Consider the following 19,468-nt stretch of genomic DNA (forward strand, 5'->3'; position numbering starts at 1 on the left):
TTTTTCCACATCTTTAAAGCCCAAAGTATTGTCCAGCCTTGCCAACCCCGTTCACCATGTACAGAGGGGGAACTAACAACACGGACTCAGGAGTCTCCACTGTCACTTAGGGAACGTCCTCCAAGACCTCTCAGAATAAGTCATCCACTTGAAAGGTGTGGCTCAAAAGACAGCCCTGGCTGCTGCTTGGTGCATTTCTTCAAGGTTAACCACAAAGTTTAATAGCAGTATCATGTCAGGTTTGAGTTTATTTCTTCAAATACTATGGATCCAGGCTGTCAAATAAGTAATAAATGCTCTAATAAAACAATGAACCAAGTGCTAAGGAAGCCAAGGAATGGACTTCCTCGACTGGAATTCAGGGAGGTGCCACAGCAGGGAAATTTTGGGTCTTAAAAGAATTTTGCGAGTTTCCAGCTATGAGGAACAGTAATTGCTAGGACACAAACATGCCGAAGAGCATATACCCAAGCAACAGAGAAAATGTAGACAGAGCGAAGTACAAGGAGGAGAGGCACGAAACCAAGTGGACAGGAGGCCAGACCGTAAAGACCAGGGGCTGATTAAAGATTTGAGACTTGATATTGCGTAGGTGGTCTTGAGCAGGAGTGACTTTAAGAGATATATTTGGAGGCACAGAGGTGTTATTCATATCCCAGGACAAAGACGATGGGTCCTCTCCTCCTGCACAAATTGGGGGCAACCTAGGACTTAAATAAAAACAAAACCCTCTGCCTGGGGCTGCACTCTAAATAAGCTGACCTGAGAAATCAGCAAGCCACTGAGGTAATATACTAGGAAGACCCATGCTTAAGTCTTAGGCACAGGCTGGTCCCTAGATTCCCAGGAGAGGTGAGGAAGGTACCTGTGTAAAAGGGATTTTTGAAAAGACAACTCAAATTACTTCTCCTCTCTTCCGTAAGATGTGCTTCCTCTACCCGGGATGATGAGAAATGGAGCGGGTGTGAGAAGCCCCCAACAGCTGTCCTTTCTGTTCCCAGTCAGTAGTTAGTCACCACTCCTTACAGCCAACCAGGCTCGGACCGCTCTGTGAAAGTCAGCTAATGCGTAGGCAGAGGTGTGTTGGGGTTCAAAGGAGGAATACGTAATGTGCTTAAGAAACATGCCAAGAAATGATCCCGTCTCTGGGGGTCAAGGAAGGTTTTTCGTTGTTTATTTTTGAGAAAGACATGTTTATGCTGAGGAGGAAAAACAAAGTTTGGTGCTCCTTGCATAGGTGCTACATCTCAAGCTACCCCAAAACAGTTGCTTCTAAAATCTATCAATAATTAACATGATCCTGATGATCAGTGACTCAAGCTAGCTCAGCTGGACAGTTCTTCTGAGGTTGACTTTGGGCTCATTCTCATTCACGTGACCACAAGCAGCTGGGGCTAGAAGGGCCTCATCTGCATTTCTGGGGCCTCTCTCCCACAGGCTATCCAGACTTGCTTCCACAACTGTACAGAAGTTCCTAAAAGCTTTTCTCAAACATGTTTTTGCTCAGTCCCACTGACCAAAGCGCTGACAAAAGACTGTCCCTGGCAGGAAGAACTGCAAAGCAATAATGACCCTTTTTTGCAATCTATCCCACATGGGTTAACAGTCCCTAACGAAGGCCCTACTAGCCTAGTTATTCAACGAATCATCACAAGAGCAGAGACGCCCAGATAAATAAACGTGACAGTGCTACTAGAATCCACATTCCCGTTCCACTGGCCTAACCAGGCATTCTTCCACTTGCAGGCTGTAAGATGCGCCCGTGGACCGCCTGGTCAGAATGCACCAAACTGTGTGGAGGCGGGATTCAGGAACGCTATATGACTGTAAAGAAGAGGTTCAAAAGCTCCCAGTTTACCAGCTGCAAAGACAAGAAGGAGATCAGAGCATGCAACGTTCATCCTTGTTAGCAGGGGTACAAGTTCCCCAGGGCTTCCCTCCAGATTCCACAGTCATCAATGGTTGGATGGTTTGCTTGTTTAAGACGATTTCAATTGTGTCCACTAGTTTCCGTTTTTTGCAGTGTGGTTTGCCCGATAGTCTTGTGGATGCCAGGGATAGTCTTTCTGAACATTTCTTGGGGGGTACAGGCCGAGTGGGGCTCCCTCACCCTCAGCCAGCCCTCTCCCAGCACAGACGTGAGTAGAGGCAGTTACCTTGTGCTACACTGAAGCGTGTCCCTCTGGAGAATCCACATGGAGGGCAACCACGTCTGGAAAGGATGGTGTCCCTGGGTCCCAGGGTGCACCAGGTAGGAAACACACCCACCAGATGAAAAGAACACATTCCCCTCTTTCCTAGCTTTGGCCAGGTCACTCTCGCAGAAAACTTGTCTGCCCATGTCTTTTCACTTAATGGAACTTCAGGTCTTGTTACATCTCCTGCCGGGGTCATCGCTACATTCTTGGGGAAAATAGTCAAGAAAAGCACTGACATTGGATAGCTTTTATTCTTACACTGAAAAATTCTGGATGCATTTAGCTCCTAATTTTGGTTCCTGGTACCCAAAAGGAAGAAAAATGATGGCTGCTTCAGTTAAATGTAATCAGTTCTTACACCAGAGATAAAGGGTACTAAGTGTAAAAAGTAGTTTTTCTTTGGTTTGTTTTCTGGTGCCATAATTCTAGAAACATAGTTTTATGAACCTACCTTTCAGTAATGGATCCTTATTGGTACCAAGGACAACACAACAAAACTGGCCTACCTGTTACAAACCTGAGTTTTAAAGTCATCCTATACATACTCAGACTTTTAAGTTTCTAATGAGAAAATGCAAAAGTCATTCCTTAATAAAAAAAAAACCTATCTCTGTACTTAAAAGTTATTTTTAGTCATAACATTTTATATTTAGAGAAAAAGTATTTCAGAGATGACAAAATCTCGGAGGAAATACTGTGTAATCAAGCTGAGTAAGAAGTTGTGGTAGAAGTCAAGCCTGTGCCAGCCTTCCACATCCGGGCTGTGATCCTCACACACAGCCGCAGGGAAGGCCATGGTTTCCGTATCTATTACGCCACTCTAGGTTCACCGAATTCAGGGAGACTACCAACAATTAGTATCATTTTGCTCAGCTGAGCCCGTCAGCGGGTCCTGTCAAAGTATCACGCATTTATTGTTCAAACTTACTGTTGCATTTCTTTTTCAGGCCTTTTTATTACTGCTTAATCCAAATATGTATCATGGGCAAGAGGCGTACAATGACGCTTTGGATATACTACTTTAAGAATCTGCATTAAACAGATCGGGATATTTCTAAAATACAACACATATATACTATACCCCTGAATATGTATTTTCTTGAACACAACAAAGACTGTTCAATAAAAACAACTCATTGGGTCCACGTCTTTCGTGTTTTGAAGCTAATTAAATGTTCCGATGGTTGGGTCCTTTTACAACTGTTATTCATCTCAATGACTTTCAGTAAAAAATACGGTCTTTGCACCCTCATTCTGGAGGGGCCACTGGTACCACATCCTTGAGCTACCTGGAGTTTTGCTCCCAATTTTTTTGTAATCCTTCATAAATACCCCCCTGCCCCAGCCCAGCATGATATAAATAAGGGGCTCAATTTTCCACTTGGGAAAAAAAAATAATCTACTCACTGTTCCATCATCCTCCACAGCTAAGTTCCTTACTATGGTGATTCCTAAGTATCTCTAAGACAAGCCATGCCACTGTCTCGTGTTCATGCCCTGTTAAGTATATTTTTAATTCTGACTTTGGAGACTTAAAACCAGATAACTGGTTAATGGCTAAGACTGGCTAATATGCTTATGACTAGTGTTTTTGTTTGCAGTGGGGAATTTTAAGAAGTGCCAAATCTCTTTCTTACCAAAGTCTTGTGTTAGGTGGTTTCTAGTTTTTCTGGCTAACTAATCCTTTTGGAAATAATTTTTACTACAAAAACGCAATCCGTTTGGACTTCCACTGAAAATACTGAAAGATAACAAGACCAACTACCAAAGAATAGGTGTAATTGTACACATTTTTTAACCAGTGCCAAACCAGTTAATTTGACATTTCAAGGTAACAGAACTTCAGAAGTATAGTTCCCAGACACCGAGTGACTTGCCTATCAGCTTGCCAATGCATTTTATTTGACAAAAATTGGTTGTAGCAAATAAAAATAAAACCTGGGCTTCTTTAGACCCAGAACTGAAAAAAATTAAAAAGAATTTGTACTGTTTTTTTCATTTCCACTTTGTATACTGAACATGTTTTATAATCAAAGCCTATGTAGTAAATCCACAAAGGGTGCTCTACGTATTCTCACACGGCTACAATTCTTCAGAAACTTAGTACACATCGAGGCCATGGCTAGTGCCAATTCCAAATATGCTTCATGTAAAATTCTCTCTGACCTACTTCTGTTGGCCTACATGTTTCAGGCAATGTTTTTTTCAAAAATTAGAAAATTCAAAGAGCTAGAAAAAGGTCTCACAGAACCATTTTATAATGGAACCTGATCCGGAATAAAAAAGCCCTGCTTTAAAAAATCCCATTACACAGAATTCAGCAACAAAGGAGTTAAATACTTATATCCTAAAGAAACTGACATTTATCTACATATCATTAAATCATAAATGTTTATTCCCTAACCACAACACAGAATCAGGGAAGATAGTCATTGCCACTATTTTGCTATTTGGTGCTATTAATTTTAATAGAATGATTCATTTTGTTCTTCACATTGCCCAAAGTAGAGAGAATGAATGAAAATAATCCGCTTTGAAAATGACTGAGATGCAAAAACAAATTATAAATAGCAGCTGAATGCTAATTAGCATGTAGCTAATTCTTCCATTTAAATCCTTTGAAACTGGAAGTAAAAGATCTACACTAAAATGTCACATTTGAATAATGGCATCCCTGCTTTAGGCACCCCGTGGGCTTGGGTGGAGAAGCAGAGGAAGTGTAACGGGAACCTAGGGTTCAAGCCACTGGGGATCAGAGCCAGTTACCTGACCTTCTCTGGCCTCGAAAGCTTTCTCAGACTAATTTCATAATTAATCAATCCTCACCTTGACTGCAGGTCTTCATGGTATCCGTCGTAGGACTGAAAGCCAGTCCCACGCCCCCCATCTCACTTCTCTGTAAACCAGCAAACGCTCACTCTGCACTGAATCTGGTTTGAGGTGCATTTCAGTCACTTAATAGTCAAAAATGCCATGACAAATAAAATATGCATGCATAAATTTTAGTTATCATCAGAGCAAAGTGCAATTTCAGAGTGTTTTCACTTATGGTGTCATTATTCATAATGTCTTAAGATAGCACTCATTAACATTTTCTCATACTGCTCTAAATACTCCCTTCTTTAGCATACTGATTGGTAATGATTCTCATATTTTAAGCACTTACATGCTTAAACAATTTTCCTTTACCTCAAATAATTTTTATGTATGAACAAGAAATGGCAAACACCTTAGTCAAGATTCCTGACGCCTTTACAACATTTTGGACTTTGTAAAAATAGAGTCCTTGTTTTTTCTAGTGTGTGTTACCTTCCTACCTAGAAGTCAGAAGGGCTGCTTCTGAAACAAGCCTGAATCTCTTCTTCCCTCACTCCCTCAGGACACTAGTGCTACTCAAAGAAGACCAGCAGCCTGATAATATCCACAAAGGACATACAGAAAGAGACACTATTAAGAAACTTCTACAGTAATTTCACACTGCCACAGTACTCAAGAGAATGATTTTCCTAGCTAATTCATTTTTCACTACACTTAGCAAAAGTATCAGTCCACAACACTGAAGATTCAATTATTTTTTTTAAACGAGGCCTTTACCGCAGCCAGTCTGGGAAGTGTCAGAGAAGATGCCAGCCCACAATCCATAGGCCAGTGTGGCAAACCTATGGCACGCACACACAAGGGCGCTGTTATCACTGAAGCTCTAAAAGGTTCGCCATCACTGCTCAGGCTTTCAAATCTCTGAGGCTGACATATCCAGATGGCAGTACCTGGGGGTTTAGCTCAGTGGTAGAGCATGTAACTGCAGATGGCAGTACCTAATTTCAGATTTCCGTGCCTATATGCCTAAGAATAAAGACCTCACATGAGCTCACTGTCCTACTCCTCAAACACCTGCCCGCCAAAGCAAGCTGGTACCCCCAACACCTGGATTTGGCCGCAGAATTTCTCAAAACCGTACACACATTTCCTCCACTTCCTCGCCCTCCAATCATATAACAACTCCCGCTGACCTGGCTCCCACAAACAGCTGGCTGAAACAAATCCAAGGAAGTCCTCAGCAACCTGTACATAATCACTGTGTCTCTCACTGCCTATCCCCTCCTATCCCGTCCTCTACACAGTACCCAAAGCTTTTTACCAGCCCTGGATTCCTGTATGTTAAGGAATTGTTCTCTCCGATTTCTGGCTTTCTCTTGACTTTTTGCTGCTGCCTAATCTTATCTTCTACCCCTACAGATGTGTTTGTTTTCTCCACAAGTTTTACCCTTGGACCCCCTCCCAATTTCCTTGTAGTGCATAACTGCACTCCTAGCTCTTCGATCACTAATTCAAAACAGATAAATTTTAAATCGGCATGTCTAGTGCCAGCCTCTCCTTCTGAGCTCTAACCCCATTCCCAAGTACCTCCCGACTAGCTTTGTACTATGAGTGCCACAGGTATCTTTCCTTTTGTTTTCCAGACAGAGCCTTGCTCTGTTGTACAGGCTGGCCTAAACTATGCAGACCAAGCTGGCCTCCAGAACAACTGTGTAGAAAGCCTCTGGACTGCCGAAGTTTCAGGAATGTGCCACCACAGCTGGCTACAAATGTCATATTCCTATCACCAGAGCTGCCTATGCTCCTTATTTTAACTAATAGCACCACCAGCTTTCTGCTCAATATTTTAAAGTGTCAAACATTTCTTCAGTTACTTAATATTCAGTCCCTTTCTCCCCACATTACTACGGTTCGGGCGTTCATCACCTTTCTCTGAAATCGTTCATCACATGATTTCCTGCACATGCCAGGCAATGTGGGAAGGCTGTAAACACAAAGGGCATGGCTCTGCCCTCAAAGAGTTTATGATGGTGAAAGGACAGAGTCCATGAGTCAAACCTGAGCACTCCCTCCTTAAGGCTGCACTTCTCTGCCATTCTAACCACCACCAGATTAGATCCAGGCACCTCTCGGTCAAATAACTTAGCAGTTTTCCCCTCTACACAGAAGGGCCATCCTATTTAAAAATCCGATCCAAGTCTACTTGACCATGTTTCCCATCACGGTTACAATCTTTTCAGCAGCTCCAATACCAGCACACACTCTGCATTATGCCAATGTATTTTTAATTAAAATACTTTTTTTTTTTTTTGCTGAAAAGATACTTTGAAACCTTAGAAGTAAACTTAGTAAACACCCTTGGGGAGATAAGTGATAGGAATTTCAAAAAGATTGCTGATCATCATTTCCTTCCATTCCTGCCAGTCACCTGTTCAAGGGATTGAAATGTAGAGCAATGAGAAAATAAAGACAGTGAGTCAGAAGGGGAGGGGCGAGAAACCAAGAGAGGAACAGGCTACCTCAAGTATGACATCGAATTTTAAAAATCAAAGGACAAGGTAAGGAACCACTCTATATTATAAAACTTGGCCCAAATTTAGCAAATAAAGTAACATGTATATCAATTAGGGCATAATGTCTAACTCTGAAATACTGTAAACATCCAATATAGGGAGGAAATTCCTTAGACAAAAACTCATGATTTTCCTTTCAGGAAATTCTGTTTGAATTTCCACAAGAAGCAGAAGAGATTCTAAAGTTGGGAATAAAACCTTGAATGCTTAATCTGCTCTAGAACAGGGTTGGTAAATCATGGCCCTGGATCAAATTCGTCCCATCATTTGTTTTCATACAGAATGGTTTCTGTGATTTTAAATGGATGGGAAACAAATACAAAAGAGTAGCATCTCATGACACACGACAATGATATGGAACACAGTGCGGTATACAAAAGGTTGGTTTTTTTTGTTTGATACCGGGAATCGAACTCAGGACCCTGTGCCACTGAGCTATAACCCCAGGCCCTACACAAGGTTGTACTGGAACACAGCCACCTTCACGCATATATCTATACATATTGTTTATGGCTGTTTCAGTGCTAGAATGGTAGAGCTGACTAGTTGGGACAGAGACCACAAGGCTGGCAATGCCAAAGGTCTTCAATTCTATAACTGGATCTTTACAGAAAGTTTGCCAATGCCCAGCTAAAGAAGGGTGGAAAAAAGCCACACATGCATGGACTACAGTCTTCATGCAATGAGGCAACTTCGTGAGAAAAGTTTTCAAGTCAGAAATTAAAGGTATTACACGGCACCTATGACTGTATGATAGAAATCAAATGGGAGACTTCAACTCTATTCATGATAGAGTATGAACCGGATTTACCAACCCCACCACCACCTTGCACAGTTTTTAAAAAACTGGACTAAGCCAGGTATGGTGATAGGTGCTACACTCTTAGGTACTCAGCAGGCTGAGGCAAGAGGCTCTCTAGAGCCCAGGAATTCAAAGCCAGCCTGAGCAACACAGCCAAACCTTATCAAATAAATACATAAGAGAGACTAATATATGAAACAACCGTTTTTAGGCATTGTACACCACCAGGGAGCACTGGGCTATAACCCCTCACAGAAGGGAGACAAATGAGGTGAGCCTTAAGATCGCTCTGGCTTTCTGCCTGGATGCACACTTCAGATTATAAAAAGGATGCATGATTCCAACCAGGGAACGAGCACTTCCCCCTAAAACGGAGAAGACAGAGACCAGAGCTCAGGAACACTGGGGCAGCTCGAAGCTGGGCAGAATTCTGAAGAAAGAGGATTCACAAAAAAGAGCTACCAAAATATGCACAGGGGCTATGAGTCTCTGCAAAATACTATGACACATACCAGAAGGCAGAGGGTGAAACTCTAGAGACTGGTCCAAGAATGACCGAGGAATTGTGAACAAACAGTTCCCCGGACCGCTCACAGGGCTGGGAACTGTCTGAGTTCCCACAAACCGTACAGTGCACACTGATCACTCAGAGCATTCAGAGGAGTCCCCAAAGGGGCCGCACTTTAATTTTTTTATCTTTTTGAGACAGGGTCTTGCTATGCTGTTCAGGCTGGCTTGAGCTCACTTATGTAGCCCAGGCTGGCCTCAAATTCGCAACAACCCTCCTGCCTCAGCCTCCTGAGTGCTGGGATTACAGGCATGCGCCACCACACTGGCTGCAGCTGTACTTTAGTAGAAGAGCTGAATCATCCTGGGGAAAAAGGCTATTTGAGACTGTATTCAATTTAAAAACAAGACTTGAAGGATCAAACAACTGCAAGCACAATAACTGACTACTAGAACCAAACCCAAAAACCTTCAGATGAAGACAACATAACCGAGACATCCACCATAAAAGTATACAATGCTCATCATCCAAACAAACCTACTAGACGTATAAAAAGCAGCAAATTGTGACCTTTATCTGAAGAAAGGCCAGAAACAAAGCCAAAAAATAGAGAGATGGTGGCATCAGCAAACCCATTATAACCATGTTCAATGTTCAGGAGAGCCTCTCTCCACTGGAGGTCTGTGAGAGAATGAATTCCAGTTGCAGTGACTCTATCAATTGTCCCGAAGATGGAACACAGCCAGTACCATTCTAGACACACAGGTGAGACGTCAACTCACAACACACCATACACAAAGCATTCGAGCTGTTTCTGGGAACCGAGCTTAGAAGGTCTGTTTGAAAGGAATAAGACACAGTATAAAATTGGTTGTCTTCTTGGGCAGTAACTTCATCTGAAGACTTGAAAGATAGTTATATATTTAACTTTATTAGTATTCAATTGAAGGAATTCTCTCCTTTGCTTCAGGTGTTTTAGGCTTCATCCTCAGAGGGATATTATCCCTCTCCTTTACAGCTGGGGTCCTCTGTTAGGATTACTTCACTTAAAAAGTCTAAGAAAGCTGATTTGCAAGAAACTCAAAATGTCACTAAGAGGCAGGTGTGATGGCACACGCTTGCAATCCCAGCACACGGGAGACTGAGACAGGAGGACTGCAGTGAGTTTGAGGCCAGACTGGGTTACACAGTTCAAGGCCACCCTACAGGATAAATAAGACCCTGTCTCAAAAAAAAAAAATACTAAGAATGTTTCACATCAAGTTCACCTCTGAAGGATCAGTGTGACTTTTAGAGTCACACCCTAAGATACATTGAGAAAGGGCACAGCCATGAAAATAAATTTCTTCTAATATTCTCTCACAAAACCACTAAAATAACAAAATGACTATTCAAACATCACCTTGTGATAACAGATGAATTTTAATTCTAGCACCTGAAGCTATACAAGGTTGGCGTTATAAATTTCATGGACTGTTGTACACATTCAATAAAGTGACAACTATGCGATACCACTTAGTATCTCATCAGAAATATACTTTTGAATTGTTTAAACACAATCCACAGAATTAAAAACAAAATCAGAAACCATCCACAATTATACTAAATTGTCAATCAAACGTTTTACACATAATACTTGATAAACACCAGTCAATACCTAGTGGGGGGCGGGGGGCACTGGAAGTGACGTCAGAGTCTCATCCTGCTGCTCTCTACTGGGAAGGTTTCTTGAGTAGGGGTGTGGCTGGCCAAAGATGGGTACAACCAGGACCAGACCGGCAAGTCCAAATTCTACCACAGTTTCTGCAGTTTCCACTTTTTTTCTTTGTCAGTTGAAAGGGAACAGTGAGAATTAAATACTTATCTTTACATATACACAGAGTATGCTGTGAAAGCATATTTGCTTACAAACATATAAAAATACTTGTTAACTAGTTTGATAAGAAAATAATGTATAAAAGTATATAGCAAAAACATTAATCATCTCTGACTCTGGAAAGATCAATTCCATATTTTATATTACATCAAACAAAAACAGTTTTAGTTTTTTTTTTTTTTGAATCCCTTAACCAGAAATACTTGAAAATGAAGACAAACAGAAATTACTCATTCCTACCATTAGCAAGACTATGGAGAGCATTAAATTAGGAAACCAACTACAGTAAAATGCTTAAGTCCAGAAAGGGTCCAAATATTTGGCCACATAGATTATTACCATCTTCAGGAGGAAGAGTAATAACAAAGGCTTGATAAGCAGTTTTTAATCCATAAATACAACAGACATTTTGGTATTTTTGGCCACTGGAAAACAAAAGCTGTAGCATCAGGAAAGGTCTGAGATGTCTCACTTTTGTAGATTCCATTCAGTGTACTTAAGGTTAAAGTTGACATCAAAATTTCTAAGGATAGGCAAAAATTCACATTTTTTTAAAAACTCCTTATGTTTCTATTTAGAGTAACAGTAGGCAATATGATTCCAGAAGTTAAAAAGTATTTCACAACCTATGACTTCAGCTTGGCAAATAACTTCAGTTCCAAAACTGACTCATCCCCTAATAAAATGTAAGCCCTTAAAAAAAGAGTGTCTATGTATGTAGACAGTATTTTAAAGGAATCAGATAATCTTTGAAGCAGCCTTAGTGTTTCCTTTAAATTGACCTGGAAAGGACCATTGTATTAGCTTCATGGGAAGGATTAGCCGGCTTCTTGGTCTAAGGCTAACACGGTGATCATTTGTCTAAGGCTAGAAAGGTACCAACATGATGTAAACCACAAGGAGAGGAGGAGGAGATGAGGGCCTTCCCTGGCAGTTGGTAGCTAAAACTGAAGGGATTCTTAGAATATGACACAATGGCAGCCTTTCTTGTCTTTTTCTTTCCGTGTTGGTTCTGGTGAAGGAGGACATTCTTGCTCTTGAAATTTCCTGTAAGACAGAAAAACCTGGGTATCATCACCTATCTGGTAATTTATTATTACAAATGTACCTTATTTTTGGACAAGCTCTGTATAGGTGCATATGCTTTCAATGTTCAACTACGGGTCAAAGCAAATCTTTAAAAGAAAACAAAAGTGCACAAATGCGTCAAAATAAGCATAATCCGAGCTGAGTAGGTTTCATGGATGAGCCCTGACTCACCTGAGATGCTAGTCTCAGTAACCTCCACGTTCCCATCCCAATTTGAAGCTCCTTAACTCAAAGGTACACTTAAAAATAAATACCTGTCCACAGGGTACAGTACAAAATGACCCTCACAAGGTAAACATGCAGTTCTTAGTCCCAACTGCCACTTATTAAAGTTAGTATTAAATGAGTTAGCTGATCTCTCTGAATCTTTCTAGAAAAAAATAATAAAAATCTACCTTATACACCTCTTATGAGAATTTAAGATCTTATATGTTTAAGTATGTTTAATAATGCCTAGATTTAACACACACACACACACACACACACACACACACACACTCATGCTTCCACCTCCCTTTCTCACTTCTGACTAATGGATAAAGATAGATTTTGAGGGGCCAAAAATAAGAACAGATATTTCAAATAAGCAGCAACAGTGCAACAGTTGTTTCAAGAAGGAATAATTATTCATCAGTTGTTTAACATTAAAATGGAACTGGGATGTTGGAAAGGGGTAAAACCAAAAATTTCCAGCTTAACAATTTATAGTTCAGTGGCATTAATTATATTCAGTCTACTATACAATGACTGGACTTTTTAACAAACTGCTATACTAAAAAACCAAAACCTTCATTTTTTTCCCCTTCACAAAGAGAATGCTCTGGCAAGTAGCTGGCAAGTACAAGAAGCCCACAGCTCACTCGTGTCAGTTCACTTAAGATACACAGGGCAAAGGCGCCTGTTGCACACTTCTGCCAAACTAGCAGAGAGATCTAGCAGAGAGCAGAGGCTTCAGCAGAGGTGAGGCCAGGCCACATAGACTCAAAATAGATTAAGCAAGCACTGCCCAATGAAGCAACTTTGTCTCTCTGACGTGCAGCATATATGGTAACCCTAGCAAATGTCAATGGTCACCAAGCTTCTTAAAATTCGTCAGTGCTTTCTAAACCACAGGGGCCTCCTAAACCATCTATCAGAAACATTTCTTGTAGAATGGGGTGTCATACTCCTCACCTTGAGGGATTACTAAAGCTCTATTACCTAGTTGTATCGTAAGGAAGAAATGTAATAGTGCACTTAGTAGTATAGCACACTGTCTGGCAGATATCTGACCACCACCCAAATGCCAGCGGCTGTCATCACCAGCTTCACATGATCACTACCTTTGCAAGCTGCATTTCTTCTTTTTATAATCTCTACATGTACTTTTTACTTCCACATAATTGAGGTATGTGCACTAGAAGTACCTACAATATGCTATGTACTTAATTAAAATTTAACAAGCCATGTGCAATCTCTATGAAGGACCTGCTCCTACATACAATTTCTTCTTTCTTACTAAAAACATTTAATAGCAGTTAAAACATACTTTTAGCATGGATTCTGCTTACCTTATAACTCGAACAAGTTCATGGAAAGCTTGATCTACATTCATCCTAATCTTTGCCGACGCCTCCATGTATGTTACCTTAAGTTGCCGTGCTAACTGCTGTCCTTCCTCCTGTGTCACCTGAAATTCCAAGAGTTGTGTTTAACGTACACTGTTAGTAAATACATTCGCTCCATCTAATCCTGGCTGCAGACCGGACTATTAAGCCAGAGGTCCAGTTGTTTTATCGTAAGATGAATTAGCAGACTTTGTAGTTCAACACACACTGAACCACCCCGATCCCCAGAACGACTCGGAATAACTTGTGGTGGAACCGTCAACCTCATCCCCGATACTCATGAGTTCTGTATGAGTGGGTCCAGCCAACTGAAGATCCGAAGTGTGTGAACTGAACTGTACTGAAGATGTGCAGCCCTCTCAGTACTCCCTGAACTATACAGCGCAACCAGTTACACATTATTTATGTTGTAGGAGACATTTTAAAATGGAGATGATTTAAAGTATACAAGAGAATATGTGTAGGTTAATATGCAAACCGCTACTTTACGCAAAGGACCTGGGCAGCCGAAAATTTCAGTGTCTGTAGGGAGTCCGAATCCCCTAAAGGTACCAAGGGGCCACTGCACTACCAGGAAAAAAAAAAAAAGCCACGGGAGTTTTGTTCCTTCCTTTCTGACATTAATTCCTTTTCTGGCCTCGCTGTGCTGCCCAGAGGGCCCCGCGCCACAACAGAGGAGATGAAAGGCGCTGCCCCGCTGGCTCTGATCCCAGGGACAAGGTACCTTCACCTTCGCCTGGAAGTGTGCTGTCACTTGCTGGGCTTTGATGGTAGATGCCCTTTATCCAGTTAACACCATTTCCCACTATTCTGCCCGTAAAGAGTGTTTAATACAACGGGTGGGGATTTTATTATTTGTTTCTCTACTGAGATGATCATGTGAGTTTTCCTTTTCAGACCATTAACATAATGAACTGCACGACTCGTTTTAAAATGTTAGACCAACTTGTCACTCCTGGAATAAAATCTACTTGAGTGGTTTTCATATATTGTTAAATTCTATCTACTGACATTTTATTAAGAATTTTTGTATTTATGCTGAGAAGAGATACCAGACTGTGGTTTTCATGTCTTTAGTTTGGTTTCAAGAGTAATGACGGTTTCATGTAATAAGCTGGACAGAATTTTCTTCAATATGCCAACAGTCTGTACCCCTCAGGGAGCACGCCTTTTCATTATATATAATTCACCAGTAAATCCATTTGGGCTTGGAATTTTCTTTGAAGGAAAGTTTTTGTGACAAATTAAATTTATTTGATATCTAGGACACTAGTCAGCTTAGGTTAGCTTAGCTGCTTTTTTTTTTTTTTTTGAGATAGGGTCTTGCTAGGTAGTTCAGGCTGAGCTTGAACTCACCACATAGCTCAGTCTGGCCTTGAATTCCTACCTTCAATCCTAAGTGTTGGGCTTATAGGTATGTATCACCACGCCTGGCTTTAGTTTACATGATTCTTCAGTGAGTTTTCATAGTTTGGGTCTTTCAAGGAACATGTTCATTTCATCTAATTTATTGAATTTTATCAGCATAAAGTTTTTTAATAGCATTGGGTTTATTTCATTACTGTTAATATGGTATGTCTTTCCCTACCATTTTACTTTTAACTCACTTCTGTCTTTAAAATAGATTTTGGTAGGGTTGTGCTTTTTCAACCAATCTGACAATATCAGCCTTTCGACTGAGGTGTTCACACAATTAGTATATAATTTGCTCACGGATACAGTTAATTCCTCTTGCTGCTTGTTTTCTATTCGTTCCATGTTTTCTGGTGTTCTCACATTTATCCTTTTTATCTGCCTTCTGGGTTAACTGAGCTGGTTTTACAACCCCATTTCATCTCCTTTATTATGCTTTCTTAGTGGTTGCTTTAGAGTTTAGAATCTATATTTTAATTCATCACAGTCTTATACCAATCCATGCATAGTTTAAGAACTTTGTAATCATCTACTTCTCCCTTCTGCTTTATTATAACCTTGTACCTGACAATATACTGTTTTGGTTTTAAACACTCAATTACATTTTAAAGAGATTTAAACAACAAAAGCAATTTCTGTTCACCCATATCATATCACTGAGGTTCCCAGTGCTCTGCATTCTTTTGTGTTGACTCTTATCTCCTTCTGCCTAAGCATTTTCCGTACACAAATTTCTTGTGAAGATAGGTAATGACTCATACTTTACGTGTTTGGGAAAACGCGTTAGTTCACCGTTTTTGAAATAAATTTTGGTGGTAGTAAATCCTAGGTAACATTTTTTCAGTACTTAAAAAAGATGTACAGCTATCTTCTGGCTTGCACTGTTTCCAACAAGAAATAATATGAATATAACTATCCTTACCTTTGTTCTTCTATATGCAATGCTTTATTTTCCTCTGGCTAATTTTCAGATTTTCTTATCACTGGTTTTAAGAAATCTTATTACTGTGCATCTTCTAGTTTTCTTCATGATTCTGTGCTGAGAGTTTGTTGAACTTCTTGGATGTGCACATTGCAGTTTTCATCAAATTTAGAAATTTTCAGTCATTACTTCTCCTATTAAGATCATCTAGTGAGTGTCTCTTCAGCTCATAGTTTTACATTCTAAAAGTTGATTTGGGTCTTTTCATATTTTCTACATTACTTCTATTTAGTTCTTTCTCTACTTTCTTGAGTGTGGGATAGAGATAAAATAATTGTTTTGATGCCTCTGTCCACTACATCTATCATCTGAGTCATTTCTCAATCTGTTTATATTTATTGGGTTTTCTCTTACAATGGAGCATGTTCTTCCTTTTCCTACCTGGTAATTTTTAAGTGGATGCCTGGGATTTTAACATAGCAGTGCAAGATAGCCTGCATTTCTATACATATTCTTGGGCTTTTTTTTTTCAGACTTAATTATGTGCAAACAGTGTGATCCTTTGGGGTCATGCTTCAGGTTTTGTGACAGAGTGTTATGAAAGTATTTAATCTTGCCCCCCACTAGGATAAAACCCTCCACACTGTATGGGCCAGTACCCCAAGAATGTAAAGTTTTCCACTCTTACTGACTGGAATCTGATCTCACTGCCATTATTCCCTTTAATTTTTTTCAAGTAATTTGTTCTGCCAATTTAATATTCTATTCCCAAAATTCAGCAACCTTAATACAACAGCATTACTTTGCTACATTAATACAGACACATCCAACAATTTCTTCTAACAGTTTGTGCCCCTGTTGCATTCCAACAGGGTGGAAGGCAAGTTCCACACAGCACTGGTATAGCCTAATTTGTATAACTTCTAAATTTACCATGCCTTTCTACAAAATAACATATGTACATGTATAAGGCTTATGAGTCTAAAACACAAGTCAAATTATGCAAGCAATTAACAGTAAGTATGGAAGATAGGGAAGCTTCATAGAACCACCAATTTAGGAAGGACAATTTCTATTTTTAAAAATTTGACACGGAAATTCCTCTCCATAGAAATAACCTTATTTGTCCACAAGTTCTGTCCCTTCTTCCTATGATGTCACCCTTCTCTGTAGGCCTACACTCTCAATTTCTTTCTTACTAACCTTTCAAGACTTGAGCAAATGAAAACTTCTCTTGCTGTTTTACAAAAACTTTCTCAGAGCTCCCATCATAGTTAAGGTTACCACTGATAAACCTTAGTTTTCCTTTCTCATCTCTCACCACCTTCAAGATGTTCTCTGAGGCTAGGAAGGCACTTTCAAAACTTAGAATAACAGTTAACTAAATAAACATGTGTTACATAAATGGAGTATGACCAATCAAGCAACTAAGTACATCCTCCAGCAAAAGAAGCAATGAAGAGAAAAACAAACACTTAAGCATTTGAGTCAATTTCAAATGAGATATTAATATAAATTTGGTACAGGGAAATATATGTCATTAAGAATCTTACTCTTTACTTAATTTTTCTCAAGAAATTATTTTGCCCTGCTACCACGCATGTAACTCAAATTAAAAGAAAATGACCTATTCCTTGTACATTATAAGAAAACTTAATGAACTCATGGTCTAGAAGATAATAAAACAACCCCAACACTAAGGCTGTTTATGTACAGTATTTCACTATTTTGGGCGTTTTTTTCCCTTAAATGTGGTACTGGGGATTGAATCCTAACATTGAGCTACATCCCTTCCCTCTTTCTATTCTGAGACAAGGTCTAGCTAAGTCTCTAAGTCACAAGAGCTGGGCTTGAACTTGTGATCCTCCTGCCTCAGCCTCCTTCAGTGCTGAAATTATGCGCATATACCCCATTCACTGACTGTATTTTTTAAGCCTAGTTTCACCTCACTCTCTTCCAAGAATCAACGTCAGTACAATTTGCACATACAAAACTGCTTTTGAGCTCACTGATGTAACATAGTTTTAACTAAGTAGAAACAGCACTGGAATCACCAAAGCAAATGAACACATGCAACAAAAATAGAGCCCCGTGAAGCCAGAAACCAAGAGACTAAAAGCTAAACAGACGTATTTTCTAAAGAGTCCTCAACTCAGAGAACTTTATAAAGATACCAAAAGCTGGGCTGGGCCTCCTAGATACTCTGATTCGGTAAGTCTGAGCTCCACTTAGAATTGTTTTAAATATTCAAGATGACTAATACAATAGTTTGGGAACTTCTAAGACTCAGTTTAAAGTACAAATAAACACAGTACTAGCAGAAACTCACAATAATGAGTTCATCTAGTACTATGTATTTCCAAAGACAGGACAAAATAATGATAGTTTTACCTGAACAAATTGGTTTCAACAGGAACAAACTACAACATTTGCAACACTCATTTAGAGCTATGTCATATTAGTCAATTTAGAAAAGCAAAACTTGTTTTTAAAAATATCGATTATGCAGAGAGAACCATCACATTCATGCCACACCTTCAGGCAGTGCCAGACTCATTCGCTCAGCAAATGCTTCCTGAGTGCGGACCTTTGTTCTGTGTGCTAAAGATAAACTGTGAACAAAGCTGAGAAGGTTTCCTGGTTCCTACATTCAGTGCCTTACCATACAAAGCACAAAGAGGTATGGCTAGGAAACCATTATTTGGAGGGAACAGGACCTTTTCCCTGGGGAATAGTAAACACATTCAGAGGCCGGGCGTGGTGGCGCACGCCTGTAATCCTAGCAGTTGGGAGGCTGAGGCAGGAGAACGTTGTGAGTTCGAGGCCAGCCTGGGCTACAAAGTGAGCTCAAGGCCAGACTCAACTGCAGAGCGAGATCTTGCCTCAAAAATACCAAAAAAAAAAAAAAAATTTTAAAAAATAAACACACTCGTAAGCCTGAAGGTTACTGGTATTAGAGCTGGCAAACAACTGGAGCTATGAAAAACCCAAATACAGTACTATAATTTAGACTAAAATCATTCTCGAAAGAAAGGTTTCACATTAGTGGTGAATAAATTACAGATATTTGGGTGTAACTAAATTCGAGTTTTTAGATGTTACCCAAGAAATTACATGGAAGTGGGACTGGAACAAATAGGCTTATACACTCTTCTGAAATTTTGTGTTAAACTGTGTGAAAATTTGATTTCCCCAAATCTTTCTTCTTATTTTTTTATCTAATGTGACTTTTGGAAGAGCCAATGTGCCAGACTCAGCAATAAACATCGAAGTGACATGTGGTACAGTTCTTTGGAGCAAGGACTTTTTTTTGGGGGGGGGTGTCTTTTTGAGACAGGGTCTCCCTACGCAGTTCAGGCTGGCCTTGAGCTCACTTTGTAGCCCAGGCTGGTCTCGAACTCACATCAATCCTCTGATCCTCCTGCCTCACCCTCCGAGTGCTGGGATTACAGGTGTGCACCACCATGCCCGGCTGGAGCAAGAACTTTCTATCATCCCATTTCACCTATCACTTTACTTACATGGCTTCCCAACAGCAAAATCCCTTCTTACCTGCCTTTGATGATCCAGGTCTGCTTTGTTGCCAATTAAAATCATTGGAAACTCATCACGATCCTTTACTCTAAGAATCTGTCTTTGAAACTTATAGATTTCTTCAAAACT

The 19,468-nt window shown here is 40.1% G+C and overlaps 2 protein-coding genes across 2 annotated transcripts in view; one reads left to right on the top strand and one right to left on the bottom strand.

The window, feature by feature from the left end:
* The window catches only part of Spon1 (spondin 1, extracellular matrix protein), a 295,302-nt gene extending 291,955 nt beyond the window's left edge, over positions 1-3,347 (top strand). Inside the window, exon 16 of the mRNA XM_005380330.2 lies at positions 1,747-3,347. Coding sequence (XP_005380387.1) covers positions 1,747-1,910 — 164 coding nt within the window. The 3' untranslated portion in view covers positions 1,911-3,347. The remainder of the gene's footprint in view (positions 1-1,746) is intronic.
* Positions 3,348-10,301: 6,954 nt separating this feature from the next.
* The window catches only part of Rras2 (related RAS viral (r-ras) oncogene homolog 2), a gene marked incomplete at its 5' end in the record, with an annotated part of 63,601 nt that continues 54,434 nt past the window's right edge, over positions 10,302-19,468 (bottom strand). Inside the window, 3 exon segments of the mRNA XM_005415344.2 lie at positions 10,302-11,821; positions 13,414-13,532; positions 19,358-19,466. Of these exon segments, the coding sequence (XP_005415401.2) occupies positions 11,734-11,821; positions 13,414-13,532; positions 19,358-19,466 (316 nt within the window). The 3' untranslated portion in view covers positions 10,302-11,733.

The sequence above is a fragment of the Chinchilla lanigera genome, unplaced genomic scaffold (genome assembly GCF_000276665.1).
Source record: "Chinchilla lanigera isolate Chin_1 unplaced genomic scaffold, ChiLan1.0 scaffold00013, whole genome shotgun sequence".
NCBI lineage: Eukaryota > Metazoa > Chordata > Mammalia > Rodentia > Chinchillidae > Chinchilla > Chinchilla lanigera.